At 51.7% G+C, this 17,321-nt stretch overlaps 1 protein-coding gene across 1 annotated transcript in view; it reads left to right on the forward strand.

Moving 5' to 3' along the window:
- DNAH9 (dynein axonemal heavy chain 9) overlaps window positions 1–17,321 on the forward strand; it is a 277,538-nt gene that overhangs the window by 212,397 nt on the left and 47,820 nt on the right. Inside the window, 4 exon segments of the mRNA XM_066364537.1 lie at window positions 2,834–3,259; window positions 9,163–9,282; window positions 12,066–12,254; window positions 15,240–15,475. Coding sequence (XP_066220634.1) covers window positions 2,834–3,259; window positions 9,163–9,282; window positions 12,066–12,254; window positions 15,240–15,475 — 971 coding nt within the window.

Raw genomic sequence — 17,321 nt, forward strand, 5'->3', positions numbered from 1 at the left:
CATTTAAATGGACTCCATGTCAGGCTCTACGAGCCACCAGTGAAATTCCAGATGTGAGTCTTAGAACCAGTCAGAACAGGAGGTGCCAACGGGTCCACGGCCGGCCACGTCACTCTTACCTTCCGACCGTCTCCCCCCTCTCTGGTGTGGGCAGCTTTCTTGGTGCCCCCTCACGAAGTGTCCCCTGGTCACGACCTGAGATCTTTCGACACGGGGATTGTAGGTTCTAAGAGGAAAGGGGTTTAGACCCTGGGCTGAACTCTTGACTGCGTCCGGCTCTGGGAACGGCTTTGTCTTCTCTGAGCCTTCATTTCCTTTCTGTAAGGAGGAGGGAACAGTCACGTAGTCCCCACTACGAGACGTTAGAGGATAATGACACAATGTACGAAAAACTAACAGATGGCGGCCACTCCGTAAATGCTCGTTGCGGATGCGGTCGGCATCACCAGCATTCCCCTTTCCGTCTCCTCACAACCAGAAACAAAGCGAGTGCATAGACACTTCCGGTGGATGTGTTGGCTGGTTAGTTAGTCGACTGATGACTGGCAGACATAAACACGAGTGCCGAGTCCGTGCCAGGCCACACGATAGGTCCATCCTTCTGACTAGCTGTGCACCCGGGCACAAGTCACTGAAGCTCTTTCTTGATCCTGAGGGTTTTTTTATTTCTTTGTTACACAGAAAATGGCAAACAGGACTGGATGGACTCGTAGCTCCCACTCCCATCCAGTCTGTTACCAAACGCCACCAATTCCACCTTCAAATTATATCCAGACCTGAAACGATCTACTCTATGGTGTACGTCTCTGGGGTCTTTTCCCTTGTGATAAGAGTGGTTAAGACGCTCTCTTAGCAACTTTCAGAAAACAGCATAGTATTGCTGACTACAGTCACTATGCTGAACGCGGCATCCCCAAGGCATAGCTGACCACTGGAGGTTCGTGCCTGTGGAGGCCTTCACTCACTCTGCCCGCTCCCCACCCCCACACGATGGGGGGGGTGAGTGGTCCACACAACACGCACTAGGGGAGGTATTTACTGCATGAACCCGCGGGTCCCTGGGGGGGGGGTCCTCAAACCCTCTGCCCTCACAGGACTCTGGTGTTTAAGGACCACTTCCTTGTTTTTCTCCCTCATTTTCCAAGTTAACCATAAATCCTTCATTAATACAAAGAAACCCTGTAAATCCGAGGCTGGTAGTGAGTTTCGGCACATTTCAAGTTTCTGCCTTGGCAGTTTTATTTCATTTTTATAGCTGAACCGAAATAAATCCAATAAAACTTCTGCCTGGCTGAGGAATCGTTTTGCTTGCAATTTCGTGGCCTTTCCCCCCGCCCCCCCCCCCCACAAAGTTATCTGGAATTTTCTGCCTTATTTCCTTTGCATCTGATTGGCTTTCCTCACGTCACCCTCTTTCGTGCAGTGGGTGCCGCGAGGACGGGTCTGGGGGCACAGCCCCTGCACCTGTGCCGTCCGTCTGTCCTGCCCCTGACAGCTCTGCTGTGACCGAATGTGGAAACGGCCCCAAAATCAAATGGAATGTCCTCCGAGGTGTTTCCATTAGGGCCTAGGGAAAAATAAATCCCCGTTCGCTTGTAGATTTCCACACCCAGCAGCACCACCCCAAATTAATGTGGCATCTCTAAATCAAGATGTTCTTTTCCCCACTTACAAAATCAGCCTCTCACGCAAGTGCTTGAGAGGTCACGGGCTTCTCACTGGTGGTCACCGGGAACATTAAAACCACATCACACGTATTTTTTTTTTTTTTTTAATTTTCTGAAGCTGGAAATGGGAAGAGACAGTCAGACAGACTCCCGCATGCACCCGACCGGGATCCACCCGGCACGCCCACCAGGGGGCGATGCTCTGCCCACCAGGGGGCGATGCTCTGCCCCTCTGGGGCGTCGCTCTGTTGCGACCAGAGCCACTCTAGCGCCTGGGGCAGAGGCCGAGGAGCCATCCCCAGTGCCTGGGCCATCTTTGCTCCAATGGAGCCTCGGCTGCGGGAGGGAAAGAGAGAGACAGAGAGGAAGGAGAGGGGAAGGGGTGGAGAAGCAGATGGGCGCTTCTCCTGTGTGCCCTGGCCGGGAATCGAACCCAGGACTTCTGCACGCCAGGCCGACGCTCTACCACTGAGCCAACCGGCCAGGGCCATCACACGTATTTATGACACGATTTCCCTTACTGACTAATGGATGCCTCTGCTCCCAATTCACAGATGAAACCACTGAAACCTGGAAAGCTTACGTGACTTCTCAAGGTCGACACTTGCAGCCACTTCCTTGTTGAGCAAGTGACGCATAGAGCAAGGGATGGACCCACCCCCACACCCAGGCAGAGGCCGCCACGGCATGAGGCCTGGCTCTCTCTCTGTCTGCTGTCAGGGCAGTCACGTGTAGTGAGGACAAGCTCACAGAACAAAGCGATTTAATTAAAAAAAGAGGAAAAAACGGGTTGGGTTCCAGTGCTACTCTCTTCAATCCAGGCTGGAAATTAATTTATCATAACCTTATCTTTTATTCATGGCAAGCTGCACATTGCAGCGTGTGTTGGCACCCTTATATTCCTCGCTGGGTGCGAAGTCATTGTGTTTCTGACGGGCCGTGAGTAGATAAAGGGCGGAAAGCACAGAGCCGAGTGGGCCCCCGCTCACCATTCGGGGAAGTCTGCAGCCATTGATTGAGAAGCTCTGGTTTCCTGCTGCTGAGTCACGACATTTAAAATGAAGAGGGTTGCCTCAGGCTCCCAAGCCGCCCGTGGCATGGGTCAGCGGCCGAGGACAAAGACAGCCCACGCGGTTTCCTCTAACGACCTCCTTCCCTCTCCTTAGACCAACCTGACGGAGCTGAAGTCCTTCGGATCCCCGCCGCCGGCCGTCAGCAACGTCAGCGCCGCCGTGATGGCGCTCGTGGCCCCTGGGGGCAGGGTGCCCAGGGACTGGAGCTGGAAGGCCGCCAGACTGTCCATGGCCAAGGTGGACAGCTTCCTGGACGCCCTCGTCAACTTCGATAAGGAGAACATTCACGAGAACTGCCTCCGGGCCGTCCGGCCCTACCTGCGGGACCCCGCGTTCAACCCAGAGTTCGTGGGCACCAAGTCCTACGCCGCCGCGGGCCTCTGCTCTTGGGTCGTCAACATCGTGAAGTTCTACGAGGTGTTCTGCGACGTGGAGCCCAAGCGCCAGGCCTTGCACAGAGCCACCTCGGACCTCACGGAGGCCCAGGAGAAGCTGGCAGCCGTCAAAGCCAAGGTCGCGGTAAGTGTATACGCGGTAAGTGTATATATACAGCCAATGCCCCTGACCCTGCCAGCAACCCTCTGACAAGAGCAACCCTCCCCGGCACGCCCCAGGGCCCAGGAGCCGGGAAACCCAATGGTTATGGAAACTCTCCTGGTTTTTCCAATAGCGGCAACATTTTAAAATTTCTCTCTCAGACACTGTAGAAACCAAACCAGGCAAATCCACCTGTTCATGCTTTGCCCCGGAATGTTCTTTTCCTGTTCCTCCAAGGAAAGCGAAGGTGACATCGGTGTGTATGATAGGCGAAGAGTGACATTCAGGGAGCAACTGTTATCCCGGGAAGCAGAGATGAACTTAGCATTGTTTGCACATCTGATAGTTGAAAAAGGTCAAGAATTTGAGACTCCTGTTCCCCTGTGAAATGTTGATGTTAGCCACCTAACCCTGCCTTCTGCACCCATTGTCCTCAGTTCTGTCCAGCTGTCCTCCTGTCTGTCTGAACAGTGTGGACCACTGGGCCTGCCAGGTGTGTTTGATGATATCTGCATTGTTTCCTGAAAGCTCTGAGGAGCAAGTAGTAGATTGTGGTTTGGGGGGTGCTCTCCTGACCATAAATATTAATATAAAACTCTGAGGGTTGTTCGTTTGTGTTAACCTCTTGCTGATGTTTGATGATACATGCCTCACCCAGGATTGGGAATAGGGGTGATCTTGGGTCACCCCTCTCTGAGGTTTTGTTTGAACCTTACCTTTGCTTGAAGATGGAGATCACTAAAGTGAGAGGCAGAAAGTGGAGCCCTGTTCTGTGGCACAACAGCTAAAAGCCCATCCGTCGATCTCTTTCGATCCCAGCTGTAATATTTACTGATACGTGACCTTGAGAAAGGTCTTTAAAACACCCAAGCATCCATTTCCCGGCGTATAATGGGCACAGTCATGTCCCTGCTTCGTTCAAGGAGCACACGCACGAAAAGCCGGAGCCCGGGTGTTGGTAGTACGGGGTGCTGATGCCGCAAGGCTGGTTCGGAGCCCGTTCCCGCGCCGTCCACAATGTCCCGCCCCCTCCCCCAAGGTGACCTGTGTGCCCACCTGCACATACAGGGCCCCCTAATCAGTCACTCCTGCGATCAAGGTCAAACCAGATCACTTCCTGGATCTTTCGTTTCCACACGTGCATTCCAGGCAAAAAAAAAAAAAAATTCTTGCTACAAATTTCTCATGAGGATACAAAGTGACGTGTTTGTAGAAACGGTGAGAAGGAAGACTGGAGACGGGCCGCACACTCACGTCCAGGGCCTATTGACTGTTGGATTAAATTTTATGATGGAAGACTGGTTCAGAGATCACGGCAACCAATCTCTCTATAAAGACAAGGTACTTTCAGACAAAGCAACATAGTCCCCTCAGTGTGTTTGCTTTGCAAATCCCGATGGTCACCAGCCAGCTGACTTAAACCAGGTGATCGTCACAGTAAGGACGGCCCTCTTCAAAGCAGACCGAACACAGTATGCCATAACGTTCCCAGGGACTGATTTTGTTCCTCTTGCGGACGTTCATATTCTTCAGTCTCTCCCAGGATAGCATTACGAGGACAGCATTTCCCAAGCTCCCTTTCCTCAAGCTACTTAAGGGAACATTTGGTGTCAAACGAATGTTTTCACAATGTTTATGCCTTTTCGGTAGCCAACATTCACATGATGGGCTCGCTCAACCGGTGAAAGCAAGGAGAATATTTTTAAAATACTTGGCTACCTTTAGAAGACACTGCTTTCCTGCCAAAGTATTTTTTTGAGGGGGAAAAAAATGTGTTTTCACTTTGAACCACCTCCTCTCCATCCTCTGCTTATCCGCAGGCCTATCTACATCTCAAGAGTTAGAACATTCCCCCTACAAATAGCAGGGGACTTGCTACCCCCAGCATCTACTGTGAGGGACCCCCAGGGCCGGGACGTCCTCCCACCATGCCCCCGAGACCATCGCTGGCCTTCTCCAGCTCTATTCCACCCCAGGCTTTGTTTTTAGAATTTTAGGATCGTGGCAAGTAAATTTTATATGCAAGATGCTTAAAGGGAAAAGCCGTAGATTTGGAAACAAACCATACACCATAATTTCAACTTGATTATGCATATAATTGTACCACATAAAGATATGAATAGTGGTGGTTAGCTCTGGGAGGGGTAGATTTTGGACGGTGTTTATCTGTACTTTTTTTTTCTTTAATGAACATACTGTATATTGTTACAATTTCTAAAAGTCACAGTAATAAAAAAAAAAAACAAGCAAGGCATGTTCATTGAGCATATAGTCACCATAAGCAAAATGTCAAGTTGTAGGGGAGGGCTTCTAATGAGAAACAACCATCCTCCACCCGTTAATTATTTTGTCTGTTCCAACTGACTGTTGATACCACTCAGAGCTGGCTACCTAGTGGTTTCAATATGTTGCATTTGGCCCACGCATAGTGTTTGCAATGATTTAATTAGTTGTCAACATTCAAAACAATAGGAGGTTTTTATAAAAACTTGATTTCTGGCCAGTCTTAAAATACTAAGTTTTCCGAATATCATTAACGGACCCCGGAGCTAAGTCCTGGCTTCCCATCCAAGCAGGCAGTCTTGCCATGGTTTGCAAATTCCTTTTTTTTTTTCAATACTAGACTTATTTGACCAGCTTCCATTATCTTCCTGGCCTCTCCTCCTCTGAACTCCTGACTCCTGTCTGCGTACTGTGCTGACATCCTCTCTTCTTGATGTATCTCGTGCAGTTTTCTGCTAGATGGGTCTCTAAGACGTCCATCTCCGTGTCTTCCCAATGCCGGTACAACAGCTGTTTTGAGTTGCTGTAGCCTTTAATCACTTGTGCCGTCACATAGAGGTGGCTTCCTCCGAGCCCTCCGCCTTCAAGATGAAGTTACTGCTCTTTCCTTCACCTTCCTCCCTTCCGACTCCCAACTTCTGTGGTTACTCATTATCACCGTTGCCTCCCAGACACCATTTATATCCTGTGAGCTTGTCTGTACTGTTCATAGTTGATCTAAGAGGTATATACTATCATCGGATTGCTTTTCTTATACTACCCTTTTCTTCAACCCTGGAATTTCTACTCTATCTTTTCTTCCCTATTAGTTCCTTCTGCACAGCCTCAGCTAGTTTAAAACCTCCATCTGACCCAGTGTTCTATTACTTGCCTCCGTGACGTTGCTCCTTTATGCCAGACTCAGAGGTCCCGCGTCCACCACGCCCTTGGGTTTGTTCCCAGTGACTCCCGGACACCATGCCTCCACCTTTCCTCGTTGCTCCTCCTGTTTTTCTACAGCTCTTTCCTAAGTGACTTTCTCAGAAATGTTAGATAAGAGGTCAGTGTTCTGAAGAGTTCCAGTCTGGAAATGTCAGTTTTTAGACTGCACTGACAGTTTTGCTGAGTATTGAATTCTGAGTTGCTAACTTTTTCTTCCCCCCTGAGAACATGGAGTGCTTTCTCCTCATCTGGTGAGAAGTCTGACATGGAGGGTCCCATTTTTTTCTTCATTCTTGCTGAAAGTCTGAAACTTGCCATTGACCTGCTTAGCCATCGTCTTTTTTATTATTATTATTATTATTCACTGGGCATGGCACGTAGAAACTTTCCTTCAGCTCTAAAAAACGATGTAGTATTATTTCTTGGGTAATCTCCCTTCTGTTTCCTTTTAAATTTTATTTTCTGGAACACAGATCGGTTGGACGTTAGACCTTCTGATGGCTCCTCTGTTTTCTCTCATCTTTTTGTTACTTTATGTTTTCCAATACTTTCTAGATTTCTGCAAATTCATCTCTTAACCCTTCCCTTGAATTTATCATTTTTATATTAGCAACAGTCACCGTTTTGAGTTCTCTATTCCTTGTATCAGCATCCTCTCTGCTTTGCTCTGTTTGCTTTCTGGGTGAAACATCGTGGCTGTCTCTGAGACGCTAACTAAAAGGTTTCTATGCTTCGTCCTCGTTTTTGTGCTCGAAGTTGTCTCCACTGCACACGTCATGTCTCCGCTTCTTGTTTTACTTAATCTAGGCTTTCATCAATGATCTTCCTGTTCCTTCTCTGACGAGGGGTCGTGATCGAAAGCTGACTGTAGCCGCACAGGCAAGGGCAGAGCGGGTTGACTGACAGAACTTACTTTTGAAATCAGATCACCATGCCGAATGCATCCCAGACACCGGACTGTGTCGTTCTTCCCCTGCTACTCTTGAGTCCCTGGCTTGGTGACACAGATGCCTTGTGGCATTGAACATGGAGGGGAGAAATAGAGATATGGGTGGGGAATGAACAGACTGGCAGCTAACCCTCTTATTTCCAGCATTCCCCTCAATCACACCTGACATTCCCAAGTCCCCGGGGTTCACGGGGCTCCACAGGGCTGATCAGCTTCCCCTTCGGCAAAGCGAGGCCATTGCTAGGCTGCAGCCCCTCTGTCCTGCCCTCTATTGGTGTGATCGCCAATAAATCTACCCGAGTCCCTCCCCCTCCGGCGGTCCTTAACATCCGCTTGGTGTTATGGGCTTATGATGTTTTTAATTGCTTCAAAACCATTTTAGAGAAGTCTCAGGAAAAAGAAATAAAGAAATGAGTGTAGCCATTCTGCCATTGTGAACTGAATGCTTTGCCACCTGCTTTCCAGACTTCTTAGCCCTTAATTTATTTCTCTTGTAACTTGGCAACGACCAACAAGCAACCTGAGCCCAGGTTACTGAACAGACAGACATAAGACACATTTAGAGCTATCTTCATGTGTCCATGTGGGTATGCAGATATGTATTCTCGGGGCAACAAAAGCCATATGCTTCAATCCTGAATTCTTAATAAATTTAGGAGAAAAATGAAACCAGGTTTTTTTTTTTTAATAGGCTATTTGCCCAACTTTATTTTTTTAATGTTAATTTTTTTTTATTATTAAGTGAGAGGAGGGGAGGCAGAAAGACTCCCACATATGCTCTGACTGGAATCCATCCATCCATCTGGCAAACCCCCTAGGGAGCAATGCTCTTCCCATCTGGGACTGTTGCTCCATTGCTCAGCAACCGAGCTTCTTTTAGCACCAGAGGCAGAGAACACGAGCTATCCTCAGTGCCCACGGCCAACTTGCTTGAATCAATTTTGCCATGGCTGTGGTAGGGAAGGATAGAGAGAGAGAGAGAAAATGGGAGAGGGAGGTGTGGAGAAGCAGATGGGTGCTTCTCCTGTGTGCCCTGACCGGGAATCGAACCCGAGACATCCACAATCGTGTATTGTTTTGTAATGTCCTCCCTCATCCTTTGGGATAATGGAAGAGAATAGAGGAGGTTAAGTTAAAGTTATCTTGTACTCCTCGGACCTTAAAGCAAAAGGAGGACTTAGTCTGTGGACAGCCCAACCCCAAACCATAGACCTGCTAGGGCAGACACAGTGTGACTCACCCACCCGCCACCCCGGCCTCTCTGGGGTCTTTCTGACCATTTACGGCCTCCTGGCTTCCGTGAGCTTTTGCTTCTAAAAGCAGCCCCTGCAGCTCTTTGGCAAACGACTAGAGCGCACTTTCCCCAAACACAGGGAGAGACAGATGCACGCACCCTCCCGTGCCCATCACCCCTCCCGGCCCTGCACTGGTGACCGAGGCACTGTGGTAGGAGACCTCAGCTCTCTCACGTGGGTCAAGACGGCTCTGGACTTCCCCTGCAGCCTCCTCCTCCGTGATCTGGCTGGAACCCTCACGGGGACTGTGCCTGGGATCATCCCTAATGTGCCTTCCTCCCCCCGCCCCCCATCCTGCTCCCACCCCCGCCCCCGCCCATATAGCTTCTCCTGGGGGACTCTTCCTTTAAAAACCGCCGACCCATGAGTCTCATCACAGAAGCGCTGGAGGGGCCTGGGGCCGGAATTACTGACAGGCCTGTGTTCTTCCTGAACAGCACCTGAATGAAAACCTGGCCAGGCTCACAGCCAAGTTTGAGAAGGCCACAGCAGACAAACTCAAGTGTCAGCAAGAGGCTGAAGTGACTGCCGGCACCATCTCCCTGGCCAACCGCCTGGTGAGTGCGAGGCTCAGCCCCCCGAGCTCTGAGGATACTGGCAGAGTTTGTCAAGTGCCACAGAGGCGCAGAATGCAAGAGCGCAGCTCAGCGCTGCTCTGGCTTGGGTGATGGGGGGCGGGTGGGAGGATGGTCTGGAGGGGGAGGGGTATTAAAATGTGCCAGGTACAGTGACCGCATCCTGATAAAAGTGCAAATGCACACACTGGTCTGGCCAGAGTTCTCCCATATTGATGGCTGAGGGGGTGAGAACCCTGGGCCTTCCAGGCAGCCCATGGGAGACGTGACATGCTTACATATATGTGTGTATCAACAGAGAAGCCTTAAGAACAAAGCCAGCATTTGATGGACAAACTCGGGAGCTCTGACCTGTGTGCTGTTTGGTGATGAGGGTGCGGGTGGGATTGGGAACTGAGATACAGGCAGCAAAGAATGAGGTTTTTTGACCCTGAGCATTTCTGAGCACGACCTTATCTGTATGCACATCACGCATGCGTGCGCGTGCACACACACGGAGGCTCTGGCCTCCCTGGAAAAAAATAAAAAGAAATCCGAAGGTCAGAGCAGGATACCATGGATGTCTTTTGCTGTATCCACCATTCCTCCAAAACTTAGAGGTTTAACGAATAACCTTTCATTACATCTCATGGGTCTGTGGGTGAGGAACTTGGGCAGGCTTCTGCTCCACATGGTGCCAACTAGGGCCAGTTGGCATCATTGAGCCGGTGGCCAAGCAGGTTTGGAGGATATAAGACGACTTTCTTCACATGCACCTGAGCTGTGACAAGTTCAAAAGCGCGCTTTGCTGGGCCCCTCCCTCTCCCTGTAGTCTCAGTCTAGCTGGGCCCCTCCCTCTCCCTGTAGTCTGTCTCTCCAACCAGAGTCCTCGGACGTCTTACACGGCCACTCAGGGCTCCAGGAGCAAGTGTTCCAAGAGACAGGAAGACAAAGGTCCCAGTCTCTAAGGCCTGGGACCGAAGGCCAATGCAACAGCACCTCCACTGGGTCCCGCTGGTCACAGCCGCCACAGGCTCCAGGAGAGAGAGCAGGCACCCACTCTGAGAGAGAGGGTCCAAAGAACCCGTGGCCTTTTAAAGTCCCTTCTGGATGCCATTGTTTTCATCATGAATTCACCGAGATTTCACAAAGCAGTGTCCACTGCCTGTGATTTCTCTCGAGTCAAGAGCCTTAGCACTTTTTCCTCTCCGGCAGAGAGAAGAGCAGACCATACCTTTCTATATTTATCACAGCCTATCTATTTACATGACAAAGCCAGGTTTTCCAGTTCAGGGAGAAATGAACTGGCTAGGGCTAGGCTGGGCTTTCGCGCAGAGAGGATACCCACAGCACTTGTCCGCAGTCGCTCGCCGAACCCAGAGCGCTGCAGCGCTCTGAGGTGACCCATCCGGCTGGACAGTTAGGTGTGGAGACAGAGCCTCTGCAAACGTGCAGGAAGTGGTCCCGCCCTGCCCGCTGGCCTGCCTTCTCTTCGGTTCCCTGGTTGGTCCCCAGAACTCAGCTCTGCCTTCTTCGCATGGCCGCGGCATTGTCCGAGCTGGGCTTTGTGGGAGGTGGCGTATGGAGCTCTGTTCCAGGAGTCCGGATGTTTGGGCTCCACCAACCCACAGGCTCTGACGAGGGGCTCCTCCCTCTGGCTGGTCTTTATCCGAAACTGGCGTGGGAACGGTTGGGGGTCCACTCCCGAAGATCTCTCCCAGTTCTCGAGTGCTATGATGCCCTCTTCCAAGGGAAAAAGAAAAAAATGGATAGATCTTAACACAGAAGCGCAGCGCACCAGGATGTTGCCCGCCGGGTAGAGAGGGGTGCCCCCCGGAACACCGTGTATCCAGATGCACGTGGGCAGAGGCAACCTCGCCGCTTTGTACCTGCCCTTCCGGGTGCCTCCTGTTCTGTCTCCCAACGACCTCGTCTGTCTCCTCGCCCACTGGGAGTTATTTATAGAACACGAGATTAATTTTATTTTCACATCCCCGGCATTTGGAGAGGAGAAGGGAGGGGCGCCTCATTTTCTGATACATGTGGCAGACCCAGCACGATGGGGTGTGGCTAACATCCATGGTCCCATTTAGTTCCTCTTTTCAGCGGCCCTTTGAGAGGGGGTGCCGTCTCCACCCCTGGAAAGGGCAGGGCAGAGCCTGGAAGCCGGCACTCAAACCCTGGTATCTGCCCACAGCCCCGCGGCCCACATACATACCACCCAGCGCAGAACGGACGCGTGTGTGCCCAGGTGTCGGCTGCAGCCGGTGCAGGTGCCGGGGGACCAGAGGGGCTGTGCCTCGGTGAGGTCGCGAGTCCCCTGCTGGGATACGGGCACCGCGTGCTCTTGGTGACGGTGACCGTGACGGTGACGGAGCCCAGGCCTCTGCGCAGCTGGCACGTGACGCGCGTCCTCTCCGGACAGAGCCCAGGCCTCTGCGCAGCCGGCAGGTGACGCGCGTCCTCTCCGGAGCCCAGGCCTCTGCGCAGCCGGCACGTGACGCGCGTCTCCTCTCCGGAACCCAGGCCTGTGCGCAGCCGGCACGGGACGCGCGTCTCCTCTCCGGACGGAGCCCAGGCCTCTGCGCAGCTGGCACGTGACGCGCCTCTCCTCTCCAGACGGAGTTCAGGCCTGTGCGCAGCCGGCACGTGATGCGTGTCTCCTCTCCGGAGCCCGGGCCTCTGCTCAGCCGGCATCTGACGCGTGTCTCCTCTCCGGATGGAGCCCGGGCCTCTGCGCAGCCGGCACCTGACGCGCGTCTCCTCTCCGGTCTTCGCATCGGCAGGTGGGAGGCCTCGAGTCCGAGAACGTGCGGTGGGCAGAGGCCGTGCGGACCTTCAGGCAGGAGGAACGGACCCTGTGCGGAGACGTCCTGCTTGTGGCGGCTTTCATCTCCTACTTGGGTTTCTTCACAAAGCGGTACCGGCAGAGCCTCGTGGATGGGACCTGGAGACCCTACCTGAGCCGGCTGGAAGTACGTACGACCCGATGTCTGTTCCCCATGTCAGCCTTGGGTTCCAAGGGGCTCCCGTGACCCTCATAACCCGTCTCCCAGTCCCTTCCGGCATGCTTTCTCCCACCACCCACCACCCACCACCCTCTGCTGGGCCCGGGCACCAGGTGTGAGACACAGGCGCCCGCCTTCCTCCTCACTGCCCTGCGTTACCCTCTGCCGCCCTCTAGGCAGGGCTCAGCTAGCGGGCTAGGCTGACGGCTGCATCTCCGTTCTCGATCGGGGCTCTGGCCCCCTGCCCAGCAGGCTGCGCCCGGTCCCCTGGCACTTCTCAAAACGACCAGCAGGGAGCAGCACCAACACCGTCCTATGTCTCCCTCCAGCCTCCCGGCTGTTGAGCCAAACCTCATGGGAGCAGCAGGGACAAAGCCCCAGTCCCGGAATCTGCATTGCACCTTGTTACCCGGTCCCCAAAGCTGCGTGGTCCGGGCCCATGGCCCACAGACCCCCACATGAGAGCAGCTGTACCTCCTCCTGTCACGTGTACTCGGTGTGTCCCCTTAGCGGAAGTGGATAGATCTCTACTCTCAACTCCCTCCACTACACTGACATAAGTGGGGGAAGGCTAGCTCCTGACCAAAGGGGGTTCAGGGTTGTGTCTGGAGCTTCCCGTCACACTAATACCTAACGTGACCTCAACATCGCCACATCACTTATTCCACAAACGCTCACTGCGGGCTCGACATGCCCCACGACTCCACCGGGCGGGAGCTGCAGAGGGCATCCCAGCTCAGGACGCACCTGCAGGCTGTCCGCGGTCGGGCGGGAGAGGTAGGCTCGTGACATGACGAGCAGCTGCAGCAGGAGTCGGCACAGAAAGCCCACCCCTTGCAGCAAAGGCTGTGGCCCAGGACTCACCTGCAGGCTGTCCGTGGTCCTGTGGGAGAGGTAGGCTCGTGACGAGCAGCTGCAGCAGGAGTGGCACAGAAAGCCCACCCCTTGCAGCAAAGGCTGTGGCCCAGGACACACCTGCAGGCTGTCCGTGGTCCTGTGGGAGAGGTAGGCTCGTGACGAGCAGCTGCAGCAGGAGTCGGCACAGAAAGCCCACCCCTTGCAGCAAAGGCTGTGGCCCAGGACGCACCTGCAGGCTGTCCGCGGTCCTGCGGGAGAGGTAGGCTCATGACATGATGAGCAGCTGCAGCAGGAGTCGGCACAGAAAGCCCACTCCCTGCAGCAAAGGCTGTGGCCCAGGACGCACCTGCAGGCTGTCCGCGGTTGGGCGGGAGAGGTAGGCTGGTGACGAGCAGCTGCAGCAGGAGTCGGCACAGAAAGCCCACCCCTACAGCAAAGGCTGTGGCCCAGGACGCACCTGCAGGCTGTCCGCGGGCCGGCGGGAGAGGTAGGCTCCTGACGAGCAGCTGCAGCAGGAGTCGGCACAGAAAGCCCACTCCTACAGCAAAGGCTGTGGCCCAGGACGCCCTGCAGGGGGCCCCTCTGCACACCAAGCTCGTATTGTCTAGTGATGACTGGTTTCCCAGACCAGTTCGTAAAGTCATCGTTTCTCACCAGCTCATTCGTTAAACAGCGGTTTTAAAAACTGTTGCAGCCCTAGGAAATAACCAAAAAATAAAGCTATATATTGATCTTGAACACCCGTAGAAAAGGAAACTGTCGAAAGGACAATCATTACCGGAGTGAACAAGACGGTGGCTACTTGGCAAGGAATTTTCTGGTTTTGTTTGGAGTTCTGATGCATTTTTGTGCCAGGAGACCTTTTACCATTCTGGTGAAGTCTACAGGTTCCCTGTACAGTAATAGTTCTTAATGCACAAAATTACAAGGGAAGCCCACCCCATGTGAATACAGTTCTGATGTCGCAGGCCAAGAACCTCCAGCAGTGATTTCCCTTCCGAGGTTAGCTTGATGGGACAGCACTGGCCACTCGGATGATGAGTAGCTAAGGTTAAAGGGACAGAAGACGGTTTGGAGGGGTTGTCCCGACATAATTGAGGGGATAGACTGCAGAGAGGAGTCGGAGGGGTTTAGAGGGCAGGTGTGCAAACCTCGAAGCCATTCTAAGTGGTAGCAAGTAGCCAGACACAAAAAGGTCCCGTGTGGTGTGATCCCTTTTAAGTGGAACATCCTGGCTGGGTGAGTCCGTGGAGACAGGAAGCATCCTGGTTGCTAAGAGCTGGGGGCAGGAGAGATCGGGAAGTGACTACTGATGGGGACGGACTTGCTTTGGGGGTGATGACAACATTGCAGCGCTAGACAGAGCTGATGGTTGCCCGCCACTGTGAATCCCAGTTCTCTTTTTAAATGGTTGCGTCCCCAATGAGACATATTACTTGGACAGAGACAGAAAAGGGAGGAGCACACAGAAGGGCTGTGGAAGGGAAACCGGCTGGGCAGAGACCTGGTGGTCTGTTTGCCCACCAGCTTCTCCGCGCGCACCAGCGAGAGAGCTGGCGGAGACGGGTTGCGCGGTCAGCCCCGGGTGTGGGCTGGGCCGGGCAGGGGAAAGGTCGACATCTCCGCTTGTCTGCAAGCTGGGTCTCCGTCAGCGAGTCCTGCCGTGGCTGAGAGGAGAGAGAGCTTAGGCGGGCCGGCACCGGCAGGGGGAGCCCAGCAGGTGTGGTTCATTAGAAACGTAGAGACTAGCAGAGAAGTGACCCTGTTAGCATGGCTGCGGGCCCAGGAGACGCTATTGATTAAGCTATAAATCATCTCTAGGGTAGAAATCTTATTTGGTTGAATAAACCGAAGAGGGAAGGGTCACACAGGCTAATTTCTGTTGTCGTTCATCAATCAAGAGAAAAAAAATACTATCAGGACTTTAAAAGAACCTGCTTCCAGATATAGTTAGACATCCAGAAAAGCACTCTTTGGCGGGTTGGGATATTGCTTTTCCAGAAGGTGGTCACTTCCGTGAACGGCGGCGTCTCCGGCCCCGGAGGAGAAAGCACACGTCCATTCTGAGTGCGCGCGGCACCTCTTCCCCACCAGGTCCCCATCCCGGCCACCCCGGCCCCGGACCCCCTGAGGATGCTGGCCGACGAGGCCGGCGTGGCTGCCTGGCGGAACGAGGGCCTCCCTGCCGACCGCGTGTCCCTGGAGAACGCCGCCATCCTCACCAGCTGTGAGCGCTGGCCGCTCATGGTGGACCCGCAGCTCCAGGGCGTCAAGTGGGTCAAGAACAAGTACGGCGCGGACCTCCGGGTCGCCCAGATCGGTCAGAAGGGGTGAGTGGCCTCACACGAAGGGTGCCCCTTTGGCCGTTGGGGCAAGGTGGATACAAAGTCTCACGAGCAGATCTTAAGCCCCGAAGATTGTCCGTGCCCCTCTGGTCCCTCCGTGAGGTCCCTCACACCCCTCTCCTGGCCCAGCGCAGGGAGCCTGGGTGCCGAGCCTCTGATTTCCTTTCTCATCAGGACTGCTGGGTGCCAGCCCCTCCACCCATGCGGAAGTCCTTGCTCCTCTCCCAGGAGGTCCTTCTCCCATCTCTTCTGAGTGCTTCCTGAGCCCGCCCCCAAACGTCCTGTTTCACTGTCGGGCTCTGCGCTTCAGGAGGTCCTCCTCCCATGGAGCTCACACCTGCCTCCCTGTGGTTCCCGCCTCTGCCCCGAGCCACACGGAACAGCTCTGAACTCCCTCTCTCCTGAGGAGCGGTCGGGCGTCTGCAGCTGAACGCATATTATATATAATACGTGCTGAGACTGCTGGGTATAGTCTCCCTTCATCGTAGGAGGGGAAATGGGTTGGAGTGTATGGTTTGCGTTTTAATTTTATTTGTGGGGTTTGATACACGACAGTTTGCTCAGATTGGTCACTTTATATCTTCTATAGATCATGCTTGGAAAAGTTGTTTTCTGTCCAGAAATTAGGCAACTATTCACCTAGATTTTTTTTTTAGTTTTTCTTCTAGATTTTCTTTCTACAATGAAATCTAATCATCTGACATATACTTTAGAGTACTAAATAAGGTACAGACCTAATTTCTGTTTTTCAAGTGTTTAGCCATTTTGCAATACAATTTATTAAATTCTCCATCTTTTGCCTAATTAATTGGAAATGAAATTTTATTCTATATTAAATTATCTTATTAAATGGAATCTGTATAGCTTTCTACTTATATGATATAATCCTATACCAGCCTTTAATTATTTAGTTTTATATTTAGTAACATTTTTGGTAGTATTATTCATCATAAAAAATAATATATTATTATAGTAGAAAAAGGGGGGGATGTACAAAAATAATCACCAAAAAAATTTTTTTAACTCTTATAATTCATTATTCACAGAAAAAGATTGCTAACTTTTTGGTATATGACATTCTTTTAGACTTTTTTGCTACATACCTGTATTGCTGAAATTATATAAAATATTTTGATATTAGTAATGAGTTTCTCCCCTTCTTCTTCATTATCATTTTTAATCACCCTCATTGTTTATTTTTTAGGGTAGCTGAAATTTTAGTCAAGGACTATAAAGTGATTGTTAATTTACTGTTTGAATTGGAATGATGTCGAATTCCTATGTCTATTTACAGAATATAAAATGTCTAATATGCTTATTAAACTTTACATAACATTAAAAAAAATTTAAATAACCTAGAATTTGGTAGTTGATTGTACATAAATGATGATGTATTAGTATAACCTGATAAACGCAGATATACAGAAATTGTTATAGGAGGATAGCATTAAATGACATGGAGAAATGTTTGCAATGCATTTTCTGTCCAAAAGCCAGGTTATAAAACAAACATGCTGTAGAAGTCCTATAATAAAATATACAAATACAAATAATTATATAAGTAAATATAATATAAATAGTAGTGATAAAAAAGTTGAAACTATACTGTATCCAAGGCATATTTAGAACACACCAAATGTGAATGACAGGTGGAAAGGTGACCAGTAATTTTCATATTTTTTACTATGTAATTTTTCCCTGTTCTGAAGCTACGGAGGGAAAAACGCCCCCGAAATCATCCTAGGTAGGCGTGCCTTCGAGTTGGTCACCCTGCTTCAGAGGTCACGGTTGTCTGGATACATTTCTTGTGAGTGGGAGCCCTGCCGTGGGC

Source organism: Saccopteryx leptura, chromosome 2 (assembly GCF_036850995.1).
Source record: "Saccopteryx leptura isolate mSacLep1 chromosome 2, mSacLep1_pri_phased_curated, whole genome shotgun sequence".
NCBI classification, from domain to species: domain Eukaryota; kingdom Metazoa; phylum Chordata; class Mammalia; order Chiroptera; family Emballonuridae; genus Saccopteryx; species Saccopteryx leptura.